General features: G+C 39.3%; 1 protein-coding gene across 3 annotated transcripts in view; it reads left to right on the forward strand.

Annotated features, from left to right (window-relative positions):
* The window catches only part of ZMYM4 (zinc finger MYM-type containing 4), a 118,265-nt gene that overhangs the window by 90,231 nt on the left and 6,000 nt on the right, over nucleotides 1–22,034 (forward strand). For 2 of the 3 annotated variants that reach the window (XM_073665991.1, XM_073665986.1), the window contains exons 8-22: nucleotides 263–475; nucleotides 700–850; nucleotides 6,293–6,408; nucleotides 6,533–6,838; nucleotides 8,922–9,072; nucleotides 9,200–9,372; nucleotides 10,725–10,875; nucleotides 15,454–15,600; nucleotides 15,789–15,826; nucleotides 15,954–16,098; nucleotides 16,573–16,688; nucleotides 17,073–17,244; nucleotides 17,752–17,931; nucleotides 20,659–20,753; nucleotides 20,991–21,392. In XM_073665991.1, coding sequence (XP_073522092.1) covers nucleotides 263–475; nucleotides 700–850; nucleotides 6,293–6,408; nucleotides 6,533–6,838; nucleotides 8,922–9,072; nucleotides 9,200–9,372; nucleotides 10,725–10,875; nucleotides 15,454–15,600; nucleotides 15,789–15,826; nucleotides 15,954–16,098; nucleotides 16,573–16,688; nucleotides 17,073–17,244; nucleotides 17,752–17,931; nucleotides 20,659–20,753; nucleotides 20,991–21,392 — 2,556 coding nt within the window. The remainder of the gene's footprint in view (nucleotides 1–262; nucleotides 476–699; nucleotides 851–6,292; nucleotides 6,409–6,532; nucleotides 6,839–8,921; nucleotides 9,073–9,199; nucleotides 9,373–10,724; nucleotides 10,876–15,453; nucleotides 15,601–15,788; nucleotides 15,827–15,953; nucleotides 16,099–16,572; nucleotides 16,689–17,072; nucleotides 17,245–17,751; nucleotides 17,932–20,658; nucleotides 20,754–20,990; nucleotides 21,393–22,034) is intronic. The other variant, XM_073665997.1, reaches the window with a different exon arrangement.

Below are 22,034 nucleotides of genomic sequence, written 5' to 3' on the forward strand. Positions count from 1 at the left end.
TACAGAAAAAAGAAATAGTTATGACTCTTAGAAGAAGGGGAGTTAAAAACAAAAGCGCAAATACAAACATTGGCTGCAGAGGGATGAGGTTAATGGATTTGCTTGTGGTTTAGAAAGTTTTGTGTTGTACCTCAGCTCCATTAATTTCCATGGGACTGCGCTGCAATACTGAACATAGGTCACGTCCAGAAGCAGCCTAATTTCACACAGGCTCTTAAAGGTGACGATAACATTGTCATGATTCAAAACTTTTATTTTCTAGATCCGGCATGAAGTAAACTACCAAAATGTGGTTCACAAGCTCTGCAGTGATGTCTGCTTCTCTAAATTTCGCTCTGCCAACAACCTGACTATGAATTGCTGTGAAAATTGCGGGGGATATTGCTATAGTGGTTCTGGACAGTGTCACTTGCTGAACATTGATGGCCAGTGCAAAAAGTTCTGCAGTTCTACTTGCGTGACCGCCTTTAAGCAGGTGAGTACAATGTTACCCCTAATTCTTTTTATGCTGACATGTCTAGTGTCATATAAAGGGGAGGTATCCTGTATAATGAATGTAAACGATTTGTTTTGTATCTTTTTTTTTAACTAAATCCTCATAAAGGATCGATGGCTGTTTGTATATAATATAATAAACACATGCCACAGAATTGTTCTTCTATTTGTTTTTTTTATTGTGATATTTTTTTTCCTCCCCAGAAATCTGCTAAGATCACACCATGTGCACTGTGTAAAACATTACGTTCATCAGCAGAAATGATAGAGAACACCAACAACGTGGGCCGCACTGAGCTGTACTGTTCTGTAAATTGCTTGTCTGCCTACAGAGTCCAGAGTGTCACATCATCAGGTAACGTTTTTTAAAGTCAAAACAACATGTTTAAAAGTGAAACCTTTAAAACCTTATTTGTCACAGTAATTTGTATACGTAGACCTGTTTATCAGTTGTAGGTTGGAGGACATGAGACCTTTTAGAAAACGTTTAACTGCGTAGGCTCTGTGCATGTCTGTATTGTAGTCTCCCAAAAATTAAGCATGGCGTCCTGCACTATTTTTTCCAGTAAAATGATGACATCATGGCTAAAACTTGACATATTATAATTAAGTGAGGTCTATCAGGTGCCGTTGGTGTCAGTCATATTACTTACCTGGCCCTCTTGTCAATATTGTTTTTCTATAATGGAGTAGATTAAAAAAGTTGAATAGCGCAGAGTTTTACTTAGTTTGAATTGTTAAAGGGCACTTTGAGGCTGTGTGCCCACTATGCTTTTTTGATGCGGATTTTCCGCAGCGTAAACGCTTGCAAAACGCTTGGTAATCCGTACCCCATGATCCCCAATGAAAATCTCCATGTTCTGTGCCTATGCTGCGGAATTTTCCACAGCGGACTTTCCTTGCGGAAAAATCCGCAGCATGTCCATTATTTGTGTGTTTCTGCTTGCAGATTTGAGGTCCCAATGCACTTGAAAAACGCAAGTCAAATCCGCTGTAAAAACACGTCAAAAACGCGTGTAAAATCCGTAAGCGTTTTTGACTGCCAAGAACATGCAGAAACGCTGCAGAAATTTTCTGCTTCATTTCTGCATCGTGGGCACATACCCTTATCCGCAGAAAACGACTGTTCAAACAAAGCTCAGGCACTCAGTTCACCCATGGCGTGGCTGAGCAGTTCAGTGAACCTTCTCACCTACTTGTTTTGCTTTTATCTCTCCTTTTTTATTTATGCCTTACTAATTTTATACAAAATTATTTAGAGTCCTCAGTGGATGAAACATTTTAATGACTAACTGAAAAGATGGTAACAAATTGCAAGCTTTCGAAACGACTCAGGTTTCTTCATCAGGCATAGTATAGCACAAAATATGAAGAGTCACATATACACAGCAAGACACAGAAATGATGCAATAGATGAGACAAGTGACGTAAAGCAGAACTATGGGAGAAGGATAAACAGTTGTGGCCTTAAATATTGGAATAGTTCATAGATAAGGAGTGTAAAAGTTTTATTCTTCTTCTTATTATTATTATTTACCCCTTTCCGAAGTGGTCAGTAATAGTACGCACCACGTTGGAAAGGCTGGTTCAGCGGGGGCTCCGGCGCTGAGCCCACACTGGACCGGGCACGTGTCAGCTGATTATTACAGCTGACATGTGCCCGCAATAGCCGCAGGTGGAATCGCGATCCACCCGCGGTTGTTAACTAGTTAAATGCCGCTGCCAATCTCTGACAGCGGCATTTAACAGCGCCCCGCCGGAAGCGCGTCACTTACCCCGCCCATCGGTGACCCCGGGTCACTGATGGGTGGGCATGACAACCCTGTGTCTGCAGCAGACCCCAGTGGTTGTCATGTAAAGATTGCTATGAGCGCCACCTAGTGGTCGTGCTCATAGCACATGAGCATTTCTGCTACATAGAGGTTATCTGCTCATAGCCTCTATGTAGCAGAGGCGATCGGACAGTTGCTGCTTCTAGTCTCCTATGGAGACTATAGAAGCAAGCAAAAAGTGTAAAAAAAAATGTTTTAAAAAAATATATAAAAGTTTAAATCACCCCCCTTTCGCCCCATTCAAAATAAAATAATAAACCCCACATGCACATATTTGGTATCGCCGCGTTCATAATCCCCCGATCTATCAATATAAAAAAAGAATTAATCTGATCGGTAAACCGCGTAACAAGAAAAAACTTCTAAACATCAGAATTATGTTGTTTTGGTCGCCGCAACATTCCAATAAAATGCAATAACAGGCGATCTAAACATCGGATCTACCCCAATATTGTATCAATAAAAACATCAGCCCGACGCGCGAAAAATAAGCCCTCACCTGGCCCCAGATCCTGAAAAATGAAGGCGCTATGGGTCTCGGAAAATGGCGCCATTTTTTTAAGCAAAATTTTGAATTTTTTTTCACCACTAAAATAAAAAAGAACTTATACATGTTTGGTGTCTACAAACTCGTAATAACCTGGAGAATAATAATGGCAGGTCAGTTTTAGCATTCAGTGAATGTGGAAAGGGGGAAAAAAAAAAAAAAAAAACACTGTGGAATTGCATTTTTTTCACCACACTTGGAAGTTTTTTCCCATTTTCCAGTACACGATATGGTGAAACTAGTAATGGTGTTTAAAAGTACAACTCATCCCGCAAAAAATAAGCCCTCACATGGCCATATTAACCGAAAAATAAAAAGGCTATGGCTCTGGGAAGAAGGAGAGCAAAAAACGAAAATTCAAAAATGCAAAATGCTCTGGTCATGAAGGGGTTCAAGTCTGGTCTGGGGCTGTGACATTCCTTAGTTGATGTAGAATGACATTAAACCAATGCACACATTCATTCTTTCTCTGAAGGTGTCAAAGGTCATCATGAGTTTATATTCCCAAACTTTTCTGTCTCTCTGAGATTTTCAAATTACCTTTAAATACTAGTAATTGCATGCCGTGATACTGTGATCAGGGATACAAAAACCACAGACAAGATGAAGATCCCCAACTCACATAAAGACTACAAGATCCCAGGTACTTTCAGCTGCATCACATCTAATGTGGTGTACTTAATTATATGTACCAAATGTCCATCTGGGGGTCTTTATGTAGGGGAGACAGGCCAAAAACTTAGAACAAGGATGAATTCTCATCGCCACACAATAAAAGAAAAAAAAATAGATCTACCTTTGGCAATATCTTTTTGTATCCCTGATCACAGTATCACATACATGAAATTACTGGTATTAAAAGGTAATTTCAAATCAACCACAGAGGACTCTCAAATCTAAATATTTTTCTATCTACTGGCTAACACGGTACAAAGATATATATTTTTCCTTAAGTTTGTACAAGAAATGCACTGAAAGAAACATTTTGTATTTGCGTCTCTATATTCTGATAGCCACACGTTTTACAATTTTCCGTCAATGGAGCTGTATCAGGGCTTAATTTTTGCATAATAAAATGTATTTTTCAGTGGTGCCGTTTTCTGGTGCATACATCTTTTTGATTATAGTACTTTTTATTACATTTTTTTTCGAGGTGAAATGTACAAAAAAAAAATCAAACAATTCTGGAATATTGAATTTTTTTTATTCATTTAAACACACTCTTCAATTTAATTGATATATTAAATAAGTACTCCTATTTTAGATGTTTTTTATTAAATGTGTATATATGTACATGTATAGTGTGAGTGTATTAATATACTCACCTACAGCTGCTATTCAAGATCCAGCGCCGTTCTGCTTTGCTTCTAACATAAAAAAACAACAAAACAAAAATAATTTTAAAATAGTTTTTCTCATATTCCCAAGACCCATATATATTTTTTTTCCATAGACTGAGACAAGCTGTATTTTTCACTGGTGCCACGGGCGCACCAGATTCCATTGGCTTCTGGCAACTTCATCGCGGGGAAGTGATGGGCTCCCATGGCAGCTGGGAGCTTGCTTAAGGTCTCATAACAGCCATTTTGGTCCTCCAATGAAGCTCAGCCTCAGGATGAGCTCAGTAGAACTGCGATTTCCCCTTATACTGCAACATTGTGGATGCAGTATTTACTATAAGCGATCGAACAATCTAAAAAATAAAGTAAAAGTGAAATAAAGTTTTAAAATTGTAAAATTTCGAATTACTCCTGTTTTTCCCCCATGACAAAATAAACATATTTGCTATCCCTATGTCAAAATCTAAAATTGAAACTATATGTTAACACCAGAAAAAAAAACAAGCCAGAATTCTCTTCGGTCGCCCAACTTCCCACAAGCAATAAAAAGTGATCAAAGCGTGATAGCTACCCCAAAATGGTATCAATAAAAGCATCAGCTTACCGCGTAAATAAAGTAAATCCTCAGCCAGCACTTTGGAGGGAAAAAGCGAAAAATTAACAGGTTCTAGAAATTGACAGCACAAACAGGTTTCTTTTTTTTGTTGTCAAGTTTCAGAATTTTTTTTTCACCACTAAAATAACAAAAGTAACTAGAAAAGTCTAGTATTACCTTAATCATACTGACCTGGAGAGTCATGTTGCAAAAGTCAGTTTTCCTTCACAAAAATTACCGTAAAAACAAGAAACAATGGCAGAATTGTGGGGGGCAGGAGGTAAGATTGTTTTCCGAATTTTGCCTCACTTTGACATTTTCCCGTCTTTCAGTCTGTTATATGATAAAATGAATGGTGCAAAAAACAAGCCCTCATATAAGTTATGGCTTTTGGGGCGGTAGAAAAAAAAAAGAAAGTGTACAAAAAAGCTTTCTGGCTTTAGAAAATTTCTGTACTGTGGCTGCAGTTTTTTTTTTTTAAATAACTTGAGCTTTACTCACCCTCCTGCGGGTCAGTGCTGTGATTCCGCCTCTGCTCCCACAGTGTGTGTTATTGTCAGCAGCAGTGTGGTCACGTTGACAGCGCTGCCACCAATAACTGAGCACGAGACTGCATCAGCCGGGTAAAGCTGCTGAGCTCAGGTATTGGCTGTGGCAGTCTAATAACAGGTACTGGGTGCAGCTGGGGAGTCTCTGCATCGGGGAGGGTCAGGAAAGAACATTTTTTTTTTTAAACCAACTTTGGTTTTCCAAAGCCGGAACATTTAAACCATTTTTATTTCTGTATTGAGAAAACTGGGCAGGGTGTTTTTTGTTTTTTTTAATCTACTTAAAAACATTTTTTTATTACACTATTTATTTATCCCTCAACGGGACTTAAACATTTGCATCGATAATCGCTTTAGTAAGGCATTGCTTTAATTACATAGAGTAAAGTAGTACCCTAGCCTGTCAGTGTTTGATTGACAGTCTATCAGGCCTTGCCTCCAGCATGTTTGGATAAGCTGTGGTGTATGTCTGACTTCTGGAACCATCAGAGAGCGCTGCGGAGGAGCCAATGGGCTGACAGAGGTAGAGCAATCTCTTCCATCAAAATCCTTGTGTGCTGCTGCCACTATAGACAGCTGCATATGTGCGGTTAAACTCTTGGGATCAACGAGAATTACGATCCTAGCAGTTACCGCAGGAGCTTGGCTGTGTATATCATTCGGGCTTCTACAGTAAAAGCTGTGTTGTGTGATCAGCATGATGTGTATATCCATCAGAGAGACACTAAGTGACATGCTCTTGGTGGATATGTACTTCATGTAAGTGTCAAGAGGTTAAAAGAAAGAACATAAATCATTTAAAGTATACTTGTAATTTTCCTTTGTGGAATACACATAAAAAGAGAAAGCACTTGAGATTATTATACCTTCAGTGTATTAATCGTTATACTATGGTAATTTATGTGGTGATCACCCATTATTATTCTAATTTATAGGCATACAGATACAGTGTAACAGCTGCAAAATGATGGCTGTACCCCAGTATCATTTGGCAATGTCTGATGGGAGCATCCGAAATTTCTGCACCTACAACTGTGTGGTGTCATTTCAGGTGAGCCTTAAGAAATTAAAATATAAATGGCTTAAAATACTATGCAAATGATTTGATTCTGCTATAAATTATTTTTCAGCTTTATCATCATTCTATTTCTCCTTCATTTTTTTCATCCTAACAGAACCTGTTCAGCAAGTCCTCAGGCATGAATTCATCTGTGGTCCCGCTGTCCCAGGGCCAAGTAATTATGAACATCAATGCTGCAACAGCAACACAAGCGGGGAATAGCACGCCATCTGTGGTCTCGGCTACATCAACGTCCTCCTCTTCAACAGTCACCAGTTCAGCAGCCGTCGGTCTGCAGAGACTAGCTGCGGCACAAACACAATCGCAGCAACAAAACGCCTTTTCACGACTTTCTGTGAAGCTGAGGTGCCTGCAGTGCAGTCGACTATTTGCCAACAAGCCTGAGCTTTTGGACTACAAGGTACAAACTAGATCCCTATCACATGGGTATATGAAGCTTTCAACCAATTACATTTGACATGTTGCTGAAGGAAGTCAAAAGCAATGGCTGCATTAATTGCTATATTTTTTCATCAACCCTTACCTCTTCCCATTCCATTTTTTAAGCACCTACTCACACCGTAACTCATAATTGTGGCTTTTCATTTTACCCCAGTACAATTTATTTGTGACATTAATGCATCATTTCAGCATTAGATAGTCAAAAAACTTTACCCCTTCTCAATATATGGGTATTTTATACTGAGCTATCTGGGACTGTAATATTAAGCCAGTGTTACTAATACATTCACTGAAAGGTCATCCAATATGGATCCCTTTACACAGTGCTAAAGCTTACCAACGTCTTTTTTATTTTATTTTTTTTAAATCTTCAAATGTACAAACATATTAAATAATGTAATTTAAAGGGGTAAAATGAAGTATGCCAACCGCAAGCATCCAATGGATAGATGATAACTGTTAGATCTGTGTGTGATCTGACTGATAAACTGGAAGGCCCTGATCCTCATTAAGGCTGTGTGCCCACGATGCGTTTTTTAAGCGTTTCCGCAGCGGCAAAAACGCTGCAGAAACGCTTAAAAAACGCATGGTAGAAGGCCTGCCATGTCCCCCAATGATAATCCGCATGTGCTGTGCACATGCTGCGGAAATTTCCACTGCGGGTTTTCATTGCGGAAAAAAACGCAGCACTACCAATTATTTTGCGGAAGTGCTGCGTTTTCGCCGCCATTGACTTGCATTAGAACGCGCCAATTCCGCAAGACTGCATCTGTACTTGCGTAATTGGCGCGTTCTAATGTGCGGATGGTACGCGGGTGTAGAGGAGAGGCGAGCGCATCCACACCCAGGTACCATTAAAAAAAAAAGCTGTAAAAAAAGAATTAAATAAAAAATAAAGATTATATTCACCTTCCGACGGCCCCCGGACTCCTTCCCTGTGCTTGCCGATAGATCGCGGGCAGATCTGTAGGACCTGCGCTGACGTCACAGTCATGTGACGGCAGGTCCTTCAGTACAGTGTACCGCGATCTGCCGGCAGCCAGCACAGGAGCGCAGCAAGTCTCGGGGGCCATCGAAGGGTAAGTATAGGTTTATTTTTTTGACATTCTCTCGGGTCACACTATATAAATCCATGCTGTTTGCATGGATTTATATAGTGTGACCGAGTTGTCAAGCAGTTTCCAAGTGATGCTTCACAACCCGCATGCGGAAATGCATGTGAAGAACGCTTCATTTCCGCATGTCCCTGGCAGGAAAAACGCATGTACAATCCGCATGCGTTTTTTCTGCCAGGGAGATGCAGAAACGCTCAGTAAAAAATCCTGAGCATTTCTGCATCGTGGGCACATAGCCTAACATGTACTTCCTTACTTCCTCAACCCCTTTAAGCACCAGGAACATGGTGAGGAGGAATTTGATTGGTTCAGTGGTCAAGCATGTTGGCTTACCTTACCATTAAAAAATGCCTTAACTTTTACGAATGACCCGAAAAAATTCACATATTTAGTATCACCACGTCTGTAGGTACCAATATTTATCCCCCACGGTGAATGCCATTAAAAAAAAATGTGCAAAACAATGCTGGAATTGCTGTTTTTGTTCATTTCACATCTTAAAAAATAAAGCAATGAAGAAGTTGTATGTATCCCCAAATATTACCAAGAAAATCTTCAGCCCTTACATGACTCTGTAAATAATGAAATGATAATGTTATAACTCTTGGACCACAAAATGGTACTAATGAAAAGTTGTCTCACAAAAAATAAGCCCTCACTCAGCTTGTAGTATTTAAAGTATTGGTTTAGCATACAAATTTACTAGGTGACATGTGAATAACAGGTGCTTTTCATTTGCTCTGAAGCTTTTAGACTACCGACTGCAAGGTTGTGGTTTGCCGTCTGTTACTAATGGGCAACCAAAGAGAAAGGGATGAGAGGGATGTAGCATACTGTGCATAAAAAAGGAAACCGATGAGTGTTCTCCCAACAGGTTTTATTACAATGTATTTGGAACTGACTTCATATACTGCATTTTATTTTCAGGGTAAAATGCATCAGTTTTGTGGCAAAGCATGTTGTGATGAGTACAAAAAGATTAACATGGTTATGGCCATGTGTGAGTACTGTAAAATAGAGAAGACCATCAAGGAAGTTGTACGCTTCACAGGGATTGAGAAGGTGTTCTGCAGTGAAGGCGAGTAATACATTTATTTTTGTGCAGTTAAGTCAGTTTTTTTTTCCTGCTTATTCCAAATACCTAGAATTTAAAGAAAATAATAAAAAAATTTTTTTAAAGAAATAAAATGTTTCTTTTTCTGTAGGTTGCAAGCTGCTATACAAGCATGACCTTTCAAAGAAGTGGGGCAATTACTGCAAAATGTGTAGTTATTGCTGCCAGACCTCGTCTAAGTTGGTCCGGAATCATTTTGGAGGAAAATTGGAGGAGTTCTGTGGGGAAGAGTGTATGTCAAAGTATACAGTTCTGTTTTACCAGGTAAGAGTGAAATTAGGTTAATCAAAAACTTAATTTCTCGGGCACTTCATTTGGGGACACAGAAACCTTGGTTGGTAGCTGCTGCCACCCAGAGGCTGACACTATGAAATAAAAAGTCAGCTCCTCCTCCGCAGGCTAAAACCATTTACTGGCACCAAGCTAACACCATCTTAATTTAGATGTTATGGGCATATGGCACTCCTATTTTTTATTGTAGGCAAACCAAAAATATGTAGTGATATAATGTTTCGGTCCCAGAACATGGACCTTCATTAGGCATGGATTGCTGTGAGGTATATACAAACATTAATAGTAGCCGAGGAGAAATTCGACCATGGATGACAGTCTCGTAGGCTGTGGAGCAGTCTTTTATCAGGTCACAGTCAAGGGAAGCTGGAACCATAAAGAAGCCTGCCCGCCCACCCAACAAAGTTCTGCTTTCATTTCACCATTGGCAGGACAAACTTAAAGGGTCTCCCTCCATTTCTAATTTAAACGGACAGCGCCACAGATGTGAAACAAATCAACTATCCTGGTGGAACACGCAGCTGCTTGGCCATGGCTGAAGTCTTCCAGATCCTTCTCTGTCTAGGCAATTTGTCATGATACACATCCATTGATTTATATTTGGGGATATTTATTGCACCATGCACTTTATAATAGACGATTTGTTATGAAATACACCCTTCAATTTGTATCTAGGGATATTATCCCTTAATGTAACCATACATTCCCCCCACACTATTTTGCATTGTGCACGCTAACCCCCTTTGGGTACAGTTTGTCTTAGCTGCATTCAACTACTTTATATCAAAGAACATCTCCTTGATGTGTGAGTTGGTATAAGCTGCTTTAATCTGTGCATTGCTTGATAGGTTCTCGGCTATATATACATATATATTTATGTCTACTGATTAATGGTTTTTATTATTGTTTTTTCAATAAATATTTGATGGTTTTATAATGAAGCATATTTCTCTTCATTGTCTCGAGTGTGATCTTCATCCAGAGCTGTGAGGTTGTGTTAATGTGTGAACATAGCCTTAAATCACATTCTCATGGCCTTTATTGGGGGACATAGCTCCTCTCCTCTCTCCTACTGCATGTTACTACCTGGTGTTAGCTTGGTGCCAGTAGGGGGCTGTAGCCTGCAGGGGAGGAGCCAACCTTTTTTTTTATTTTCTCTTTAAATATATATCAGTCTCTTGGGAAGGTTATGAGGGTAAGATTTGTTTTACAGTTAAGTATTAAAATCCTCTTATTTTTTTTACTTATGGTACCATAAACACCCCTCAAACTTGCTGTAACAATTTGACCTTTCAAAACTAGTCTAATTCATGTGTCTTCCATAGATGGGGAAATGTGAAAGCTGCAAGAGACAAGGCAAGCTTTGTGAGTCTCTGAAATGGAGAGGGGATATGAAACACTTTTGTAATTTGATGTGTATACTAGTCTTCTGCAATCAGCAAAGCGCAGCAGACCCTTCACCAGTCAGTAACACAGGTTAGTATGCTAAGCATAGAGAATTGTATTATCTTGTATGTATTACAAAGATATTATTAGTATACATGATACAATTGTGTTCTTCCTTAGCTTTCCCCAAACCTAATATTTCCCAACATACATGGCATGGGATGTTAACACTAGAACTACCGGAGGGGTCATTTTGACCCTTTTGCTATTTATAACAAATGGGTTCTGAGTTTTTGTGACTTTTATTTATTCATGGTAGTGTATATTTTAGGACACAAAAATGAATTGTAATTTTTTCAGGGGCCCGGATTTTACAATTCATACCTATAAGTACTGAAGGGGTCAATTTGACCCCATACATAAAAGTAGTAGTAGGCAAGTCACCTAATATTACAGAGTACAGAGAATCACAGTGCTTCTCCCTAGTTATAGAGTGTAATTGTGTCTTTGCATATCAGGGATGATTCAGCATTTTGTTTTGTCTAAACTTGTCTGAACATGTTTGATCCATGTCTCTTCTAGCGATTTCTGTTTGCACTTCAGTAGCAAACATTACAGTTGAAGCTACAACTCTGCATGTTTGTACAGTGTCGTTTTATTACTTCTGCGATCTTACAAGTCCCTTTTTGCGACGTATATTTGAAGCATGAGTAAGCAGAGGGGTCTGACTAGTGATGAAATTTTGAAATGTCTTCAGAATTTATCTGAAAATGAGTCAGAAGAAGAAAATCAGGAACAGATAGACTCCGAGCCTGATGAAGAATATTTTCCTCTTGATATTTCCGAAGAGTCAGATTCAAACAGTAACAGTGATATAATTGACGATACCAAAGATTCTGGAGAGGATGATGGACGTCCTACTACGTCAACAAGATGTACGGCCACACCACAATTGCGGAGAGGAAGAGGGACCCAACCACAATATTTTGCATACGGAGGGAGAAAGAAAGGTACAGTGGACATTCCACCTGCTGTGGGTCATAAAGAGACTTGTCGTGATGGAACTGTGTGGGAAGTTGTGCCTATTGCTACTGTATCTACTGGCCGACTGTCCCAACAAAACATTCTATGAGAAACAGCTGGACCCACCCCTTATGCCAAACGGGAGATCATCAATGGGAATGTATCAAGTGCATGGAGGTTGCTAATTGATGAACCTATACTTCGCCACATAAAAAAGTGTACAGAAATAGAGGCTCGTCAGAAACTTGAAGATGATGAATGGACCGTTTCTCTAATCGAGCTTGATGCATTTACTGCAATATTATATGCGAGGGGCGCATATAATGCAAATGGTCTTTCTGTAAAAACCTTGTGGTCAAGTACTTGGGGTCCTCGCTTCTTTCAAGACACTATGCCGAGAAGTAGGTTCGAAGAATTGATGTGATTTGCACGATTTGACATCATATCCACCCGATCTGATACATTGAAGAATGACAAGTTTGATTTATTTTCTGAAGTATGGAATCGCTTCATTATAAATTGTATACTGTGTTACAAACCTGGACAAAACCTGACAGTTGATGAACAGCTTTTTCCAACTAAATCAAGATGTCCTTTCACCCAATATATAGCCAATAAGCCGGACAAATTTGCAATAAAATTCTGGCTGGTAGCTGACATAGAATCCAAATACCTCTGCAACGGGTTTCCATATTTGGGAAAAGATGAACAACGACCAGCTGATCGGTCTCTTGCACAACACATTGTTCTCAAACTAATGGATCCATTTTTGAACAAGGGAAGAAATATTACTACAGATAATTTTTTCACTTCATTGAAACTTGCCAATACACTGAAAGCCAAGAGAACAAGCATTGTGGGAACGATGAACCATGCAAGAAAAGAGATTCCATCTTTGGCAAAAAACCTACGAACAAATACATATAAGACTACTCTGATGAAGAATGGTGACATCACTCTTACAGTTTACCAAGGTAAACCAAATAAGCATGTCATTTTGCTCAGTAGTCTTCACTCAGATGTAGCAGTTGGAAACGACAAGAAAAAAAACCCGGAAACGGTAAAATATTACAATAAAACAAAGGTTGGAGTGGACACAGTAGACCAGATGGCTCGAAAGTACACCACAAAATCTGGAAGCCGCCGATGGCCTGTTCAGGTGTTTTGTAATGTACTTGATTTAGCAGCTATAAACGCAACAATGCTCTATAAAACAGCAACTGGGAGTCAAATTAGCAGACGGGAGTTCATTCTTCAGCTGGCATTAGACCTTCGCAAGAATTATTTGGAATCAAGAAGTGGCCCATCATCCGTAATGTCTGAACCACAAACAAAAGGACAAGAAATCCGCAAGTGTCGAAAATGTGGAGTTGGAAGATGCAACGAAAACAAAACAATTAAAACTTGCGCAAGCTGTAACAAACCAGTTTGTGGAAAATGCACTGGGAAAGTGGAAGAAAATACTGTTTGTGTTAACTGTTGGACACCGCATGCTATGACCATGTAAAATGAAAATGCGTTTAAACTGCTGTACTTGATCTTAACACTGTTCCTACTAAGTTAAAATAAATGTTCTTTAATTTGTTAGCAAAAAAAAGTTATTTTTACTCCAGAGTCAGTACTTTTGAATGGGGGTCAAAATGACCCCTAATGGTAGCTATAGGTATTATGAAACATGCGGTAGTTCTAGTGTTAAAAATGTTAAAAAAACAACAAGAACCTATCCTTCCAAAGGATTACATCCATCAGCTAGAGTCCATTTTTAATAATAATAAAAAAAAGTACATGTTTGTTTGTTTTTTAAATGGGTGGCTATGATGGACGCATTTGCCACATACCCATAGATTCCTGTATAGAAACATAATATAGGCATGTTTATTGTATATATATATTTTAGTTGAATAAAAATGAAGGATGTGCACATCTGAATTATCTAAAATAGGCACAATAAAAGAGTTGTATTATATGCCAAATTTACTGATAATCTGCACAGTTTAGTCAAAATTATTGGTTGAATTATTCAAAAAAGAATATATCTAATAGATGTGTCACTCTATGTTGCTAAATATGGCACAATCTGCATAATTTTCCATGATGATAAAATATAACAAAATACAGAATGGCTCCATACAGGGTGTTGTATATTGCTTCCAAAAACTAGATCGTAGCTCTTATGAAAATGCAGAAAAGAGCCATATTACACTTTTCTGAATAAAGCTGCTAAATTGATTAATGACTTTTTCGGAAGTAGACAATGGCCCTGATGCTTGCAAAAGTAAGATGTGCCAATTTTATTAAGAGGCGCACTCCACTTAATGAATTAGATAGAAAAAGGCGGGCGCCACCAAAGCTGCATTCCGAGATCAACCTACTGCATACATGATGAGTCGGATAAAGAAAAAAAAAAGAATATGCAATACACAGGGATCTCCAAGACATAAAAATCCACAATTTTTATTTAGTACACAACAACAAGCGAGAAAAAATAAAAACATTTACAAAGCCCAAAAGCTTATACAGACCGGTCACATAGCTTGCAATAAAGATGTGACCCCCCCCCCCAATCCACCTAATGGCACAGGAATGAACAACCCAAGCCCAAAAGCAGTTACTGCCTTATAACACCGTAAGAAGATTAAAATGCATGCATATAATGCCGAAAAAGTATCAATGTGTACATAGGAATAAGAATAGGATATATAGTATGCTGCAAAAGAAAAAATAACAAATAACTAACGAGTAGTACCACACCCTAAATAGATGAAATTACATGCATTCAATGCCAATAAAGTGTCAATATGCATAAAGGGATAATGAATTAAATATGCAATATGCTGTAATACGAAATAACTAACAAATCATCCCAAGTAAATACCTAACTTAGGAAAGCTAATGCATGGTCTATTGGCCAAGGCAAGGGGAAGGAGTTCCATAAAAAATTAAGATCAAAGAGTCCATAAAGGACAATACATTCAAATAGAACCTGTGGCAATGGTAAGGCAGAAGAGGGGAAAGACCCCACGCGTATCGCCACAGATGTGGCTTCCTCAGGGGCAGAAGTTTTAAATGTTTTTATTTTTTCTTGCTTGTTGTGTTTATGGTTTCTTGCTCTATGATTTTGAACACAAATGTACAACCTTCATTAATTTTTTTGCATTCTTTTTTTCTGCTTCATTCTTTCTTTACCTGGATGTCAGCCCCTATTCTTGACATATGTGCAGCTCTCAAATATAAAAAAAATCACTTGCAAAGCAGAATGTAGCTGGACCAGTGAGGAGAACAGTATATGGGTCACAGAATTCTCCCTTTTCTTGCCTTACTTTCTCAACTTTTCTACTGCTTTCTTTGAAATTCATCTTTCATTTTAATTGGCCTTCCAAGTACTGGACTGCATAGCTGCACTTAAAATCTGACATAATGAGTTAGATGGAGCACAAGTATAAGGCTGATGGTGTGTTATTCCTAAGTCACTCCATTTCTAACGTTTCATATTGTGTTGGGGACTTTGTTTTTTCTGTTTATAATTGGTCAATTCTGAAAACCTACGAATTCCCAGAATACTGTATTATGTGTTTTCTACAAATGCTGCTCAATATATTTTTATGATGAAATATTGTAATATGGTCACACTTTCCTACTTTCTAGTATCCAATGTCCCCATGGTCCAAGCAGTCCCAGCTTCCACGGTCTCTTCTGGAGCCAAGGATTCCACTCCAGTTATTGCCAATGTAGTGTCCCTTGCAAGTGCCCCTGCAACTCAACCCACTGCAAACTCCAATAATGTCTTACAAGGTAAGTGCACAACATCATCTTGTGCTTGCAAATCACTCCCTGGTATAGTGTAACACATTTTCCAGGTTAGGTGTTTTAAGTAGAATGAGAGTCACCTGGAAATAAAACTCCCAGTTCCCCATATAGTAGGCATAAAATTCTGATTTCCAAGGTCTAACAGTGCTTTTATTGTTTCACTGTTCTTTTAGGTGCTGTCCCAACACCAACACCAAAAATAATTGGAGATGTAAGTTTTTGTTTTTTATCCTGCTATTTACATATCTATCATGGAAACATACATTTTTCTTTGTGCAAATTGCATTTTTTGTTTTTGTTCATCATTAACCTTCTCAAATTTTTGGGGGGTTTTCTAGGCAAGTACTCAGACAGATGCCCTGAAACTTCCTCCTTCACAGCCCCCGCGTCTCCTGAAAAATAAGGCCCTGCTCTGCAAACCGATTACACAAACCAAGGCAACCTCATGCAAACCTCACACTCAGCACAAGGAGTGTCAGACAGGTATGCTCATGGTGTTGGGGTTCCTTGCTGAGTCATGAAGTCCAAGCTTGGGATCTAAAAGTTCATCTTTTTTTCCATACGGCTTATTAGTGTACAATGATGTAATATACGGGTCTCCCACAGCTATAACATGTCGGATAATTTTAATGTTCAGTATATAATGGTTCTGTTTCCCTGTAGCAAAAAAAAAAATACAATAATAAAAAGTCTAGCTGAATTCCTTACTGGTAACAGCTGTAAGTAAGACAATCATCTAGGGTCTTTTTATGTGATAACGAGTAGTCTGATGTAGATCTATCATATACTTTTTACAGATTGGTAACATATGAGTAACATACATTGTAGTTTTTATAAAAGCATCACAAATATATTGAGTCTTAATTTCTCATGCTTGCAAAGCATTTTGAGAAGATTTGGTACTTGTCTTCTGCTCCATGAACCTAATTCCTATTATTATTTTTTTTAAATCTATAGAAGACGATGGGAAGCCACAGATCCTGGTGCTTCCTGTACCAGTGCCAGTGTTTATTCCTGTTCCCATGCACTTGTATACTCAGTTTGCCCCAGTTCCACTAAGTATGCCATTCCCGGTAAGATTTTAGTCTTGGGTACATTAAAATGGTTGTCCACCTTTTTGATTTTTTTTTTTAAAAAAAAAAATTAATAATGCTAAGACACAATAAAATCCAGTATACAGTTTACTCACCTTCCTGATCCGCGGACCCTTCTCTTCCAACACTGCCTGTTGGTCATCACTGTGGCCAGTGATTGGCTCAGTGGTCACGAGCACATTCCGATTGAACCGGAATTACAGAGACAGGCAGGGGACTCGGGCAGATTTGGTAGTGGAGTGGCTGGGGAATTTATGGTAGCCATACTTTATTTTATTGTGTCACAGGGATGAACAACTCATTCAGTGCAAGGTAGTATTCTCTCATACTTTATACTCATGCCTTTTCTTTTTAAATAAAAAGGTGCCTGTCCCAATGCTGATTCCCACCACTCTTGATAATGCTGACAAGATTATAGATGCAATTGAGGACCTCAAAGAAAAAATCCCATCTGATCCCTTTGAGGCAGATATACTTCAAATGGCAGAAATGATTGCTGAAGATGAGGAAAAGGAGAAAACGTTATCTCATGGAGGTCAGTAGATGCAGCAGTCATGTTTTTTCTTGCAAATGGTAAACTTTTCATTATAGGAAACTTGATTTTTTTGGAGAATTGGAAAAATCATAGCTCGCACTATGTTCCCCGCGCGTGCGCAGTGAAGTTGGTAATCAAACAGCCTCACTGCGCAGGCGGCCGGACATGTACAAATGCGCATGCCCCACAATAATATCGCTTGCCGGGAGCAATATTCAGATACATGGGCGGCGCCAGCACTGAATGACTGAATGCAGCGCCCGCCCCTGACTAAATCTGAGAATCACACCCCTATGACTGAAAACGAGCAGGTAGGACAAAGTATATAAAGCGTTATAAAATCATTATACTACCACCGATTTTAATGAAAAAAGCTTGTTAGTGATGGAGTGGATAGTGGAGCTATGCAAATAATTTCTGTCCTCTCTGGAGAGCCTGGTAGTCACTGCAACAAACTTCCCTCCTCTCCTACATGCTTGCATGTACTAATATGTTTGTTCTCTCCAGATCAAGGCAGTACTTACAGTGGAGACCTAGAATCTGAAGCTGTATCTACCCCACACAGTTGGGAAGATGAATTAAACCACTACACCCTAAAATCCAACAACCTGCAAGAGCCAGACACAGAGATCCGGCAGCTTTCCAGAGTGGGAACTGAACAAGATCTGGAATTAGACTTCCCAACAGGTTGGTCGTTTTATCAATATTATCGATTAATTAGAAATATTGGTTTAAGTGGTATACAGTACCTGTCAAAAGCTTGGTCTTACTTGTTCATGCAATAGTTTTCCTTGTTCTCATTGGAATGTGCACAGCAAAACCATGAATCAACGGATATCAAAATAAGCAGTAAAGTGAAACGTGTGAATCAAACCAGATTATGTGTTAAACCACAGATTCCTCAAAGTTTGAACAGGTATAACTCATCAAGAGTTCATTTGTGGAATTGCCTGGATTCAGAAAGTGTTTCTGAACATCAGGTGTGTTTTGCAGAGGCAGTGTTGGTACTCATTTCTTCGTTGAGTGGTTTACCACAGTTTTTTTCTTTAGATTAGTTTTATTTAACATGCTTTAAAATGCAAAAAACGCAATGAACTACAACAAGATGGATTTTTTTCACACAGTCCTCCAGTAAAACATGAAGCTAAGTCATTCCGGAAAATTGCTAGAACCTTGTAGGTATCCTCAAATGCAGTCACAAAACCATCGATTGCTATGGGGGAAACTGGCTGCCATGAGGACTGCCCCAGGAATAGAAGACCAAGAAATATCTCTGCTGCAGAGGATAAGTTTGAGAGTTACCAGCCTTAGAAACTGAAAATTAACAACTACTATGATAACAGCCCTCATAAACAATGTATAGACATCAAGTAGGCGACACATTTCTACATCATCTGTCCAGAGGAGATTGCAAGAAGCCGGTCTTTATGGTTGAATTGCTGCAAAGAAGCCATTACTGAGAAAAGCAAACAAGAAGAGACTTCTTTGGGCCAAGTAACACAGTAACTGGACATTGTTCTTAAATGGAACCTGTCACCAGAAATAAAACTCTATTTACCTGCAGATATGGGGTTAAGCTGCAGGTTAATAGCGTTATTAACCTATCCGGCACTCGCACTTAGCTTAACGCTGCCAGGAGAGTATGAACTTTATTCCCACCGGCAGCGTTCCAGTTTCAGTCAAGGGTGCGACACTGGCGCGGGTTCTGTCACCCCTTTGAGTATACAGAGTGGTGGCTGTAACCTCGTCCCCGGCACTGACTAACGCTGACTCTGCATTGGGGCTCAGCTGTCAGTCAGTGCAGGTGGTGCAGTTACAGTCGCCGTTCTGTATACTCAGAGCGGTAACTGAACCCACGCTGGTGCCGCCCACTTGACTGAAGCTGGAACGCTGCCAAGGGAAATAAAGTTAATTTTCTCCCATCAGCATTCGGCTAAGTGCGGGCGCCAGGCAGGTTAATAACACTATTAACCTGCAGATTAACTCCACATCTGCAGGTTAGTAGCGTTTTTCTGGAGACAGGTTTTCATCAAGTATCAAAATTAGAACTTTTGCTCTATCAATCGTTATGTCTTTGTGAGACACAAAAAAGGTGAACGGATGGTTTCAATATGTGTGATGTCTTCCGTGAAGCATAGAGGGGGAAGGGTGATGGTACTTTGCTGGTGACACTATTGGCGATTTATTCCAAATTCAAGGCACACTTACCCAGCATAACTACAACAGCATTCTACAATGACTTGCCATCCCATCTATTTTTCACCAAGTTAAACTTAGTGGGACCATCATTTGTGTTGCAACAGGACAATGACCCAAGACACACCTACAGGCTATGTAAGGACTATGTGACCAAGGAGAGGGATGGTTTGCTGCATCAGATGACGTAGTCTACATAATCACCCAACCTCAACTCAATTGAGATGGTTTAGAATGAGTTGGACCACAGAGTGAAGGCAAAGCAACCAACAAGTGCTCAGCACCTCTGGGAACACCTTCCATTCCAAGTGAATACCTGATGAATCTGCGTAAAAGAATGCTAAGGGGGTGGAAAGTTGTCATCAGAGTAAAAGTTGTGGAGCGTTTTTTTTTTTTTTTTTTTGAGGAATCTGAGATTTAACACTTTTTCTGATTTTGTTTTACTCCTGTTTCTTTACTCCTTTTTACTCTGTGTTCCTTTGTGGTTTTGCTGCCTTCAGTCTTACTCTACAATGTACACATTCCAATTAGAACAAAGAAAACAATTGTATGAAAAGTCATCTTTATTTTTGACAGGTTATATTTATAGTACTGATCTGCCTAGAACAATTAGGTCATACAAATCAATAACCGTAACAAATTGTTCATCAAAACAGTGTCACAAATCTTGGAAACATGACACTTAAGTGTTGGATTTCTGCAAGTGTTCAGATATTAGAGTTAAAGGGGTTATCCACTATTAGGACAAACTCTTCTTAAACTAAATGTTCAGCCCCGATAAAATAAACAAATCTATACTCCCCTCCTCTGCCGCCTCCTTTCCAGTGTTCCCGGGCGGTGATGCAGTGGAATGACCCGTGATGCCTGGCGCCCAATCAGCGCTGTTGTCATTGTCCCCGCCTTCGTACAAGCTGAACAGGAAGCAGAAGTCCGGGCTGCAGCTGATACCGGACTTCCTCTTCATGTTCAGTTTGTCCAAAGGTGGGGACAGTGTTGTCAGCACTGATTGGGCGCCGGGCATCATGTGTCATTCCACTGCATCACAGCCCGGGAACACTGGAACGGAGGCGGCACAGGAGGCGAGTATAGGTTTGTTTATTTTTATTGGGGCCGAACATTTAGTTTTAGAAGGGGTTATCCTAGTAGTGGACAACCCCTTTAATTTGTTTGTGATATTAAAGAAGATCATGTAATAACTTGCACTTTTACCAATCACAGAAGCATTTGACCCATTAAGTAAAGGTTCAAGTTTCTTTGGTCGGACTCGAGGAAGGCGAAAACACCGTGATGGGTTCCCACAGCCCAAACGCCGGGTGAGTCATTGTTATTTAAAGGTAATGGTACAAGAAACTGTTATGTTCTTACTTCTAAACTGCCCATATAATGCTCACACTGTGCTAGCGCTGATGACTGACAGATGTTTTCTTTTGTAGAAATATAAGGAGTGACTTGTTATTAATACACAATATTAGCAAATGCTCATGCTGCAGCAACTACAAGTCACTATGTTTCTGACAATTATTTATCCCTTGTGTTCTTATTTTTCTAAGGGTCGCAAAAAGTCAGTGGTTGCTGTGGAGCCACGAAACCTTATGCAGGGTTCATATCCTGGCTGTTCTGCATTAGGTTCCACATTAAAATACATGTATGGGGTAAATGCCTGGAAAAATTGGGTACGATGGAAAAACTCACAAGAAGAGCCAGAAGACATTAAATTTGGAGGTAAATTTGTGTGCGACAGAAACATCACAATCTCTGTTTTCTCTCTATTTTCCTACTTACCATCTTGTTCTCTCATAGTACGACCTGTAAAATTCAAAGAAGATATTCTGTCGTGCACCTTTGCCGAACTTAGTTATGGCTTATGTCAGTTTATCCATGAAGTACGTCGGCCTAATGGAGAGAAATACAATGCAGATAGCATCCTGTACCTGTGCCTTGGCGTTCAGCAGGTAAATTAGAAAGTATTTGTTTTTCTTGAATAAATTTTGATTTGTGATTGCATTCTTTCGAAACTTAGAGTTGGTCACGTTTTTTGTCTGGCCAGATTTGTCACATAAGGCTTTAAGGATTTAATTTGTGATTCGTGCCATTGCTGTGCTAAAACGGGAAAGTTTAAATTGTGCCATTATCTATATCAGGAATCGGCAACCTTTGGTAACCTAGCGGTGTGATCCTGAAACTCCCAGCATTCCTCAGGTTGTCACAGCATGTTGGGAGTTTAAGTTTGACAGCAGTATGTACATCCTTTGCTGCATAGCGGATGTTGGTGTCATCACTACAGTCTACTTTTGGCATTGCGCATAGTGATCCCAAACTTGTATGTGAATGTTTGGACATAAAAAGCAATCCATAAAGCTTTGAAGCAACAGTTCTAGTGGCATTGTTACTTTTATGGGTAGTTTTGAACTTCCTAGTAAGTTTTCATACAAAATTCACTTTATTATCAAATTTAGCTTTATTATCACAGCTACAAGGGACAAGCTTGCTTCATTCAATCTTTGTGTGCCAATCCTCATGGACACTAAACTAGGAAAAATCATGTAGCCCAACAGCGTAATAACATATGGCCATAACACCAAAGATTTTGAACA

Source organism: Phyllobates terribilis, unplaced genomic scaffold (genome assembly GCF_046119375.1).
Source record: "Phyllobates terribilis strain yellow unplaced genomic scaffold, ASM4611937v1 Scaffold_2__4_contigs__length_985480577, whole genome shotgun sequence".
Classification (NCBI taxonomy): Eukaryota; Metazoa; Chordata; class Amphibia; order Anura; family Dendrobatidae; genus Phyllobates; species Phyllobates terribilis.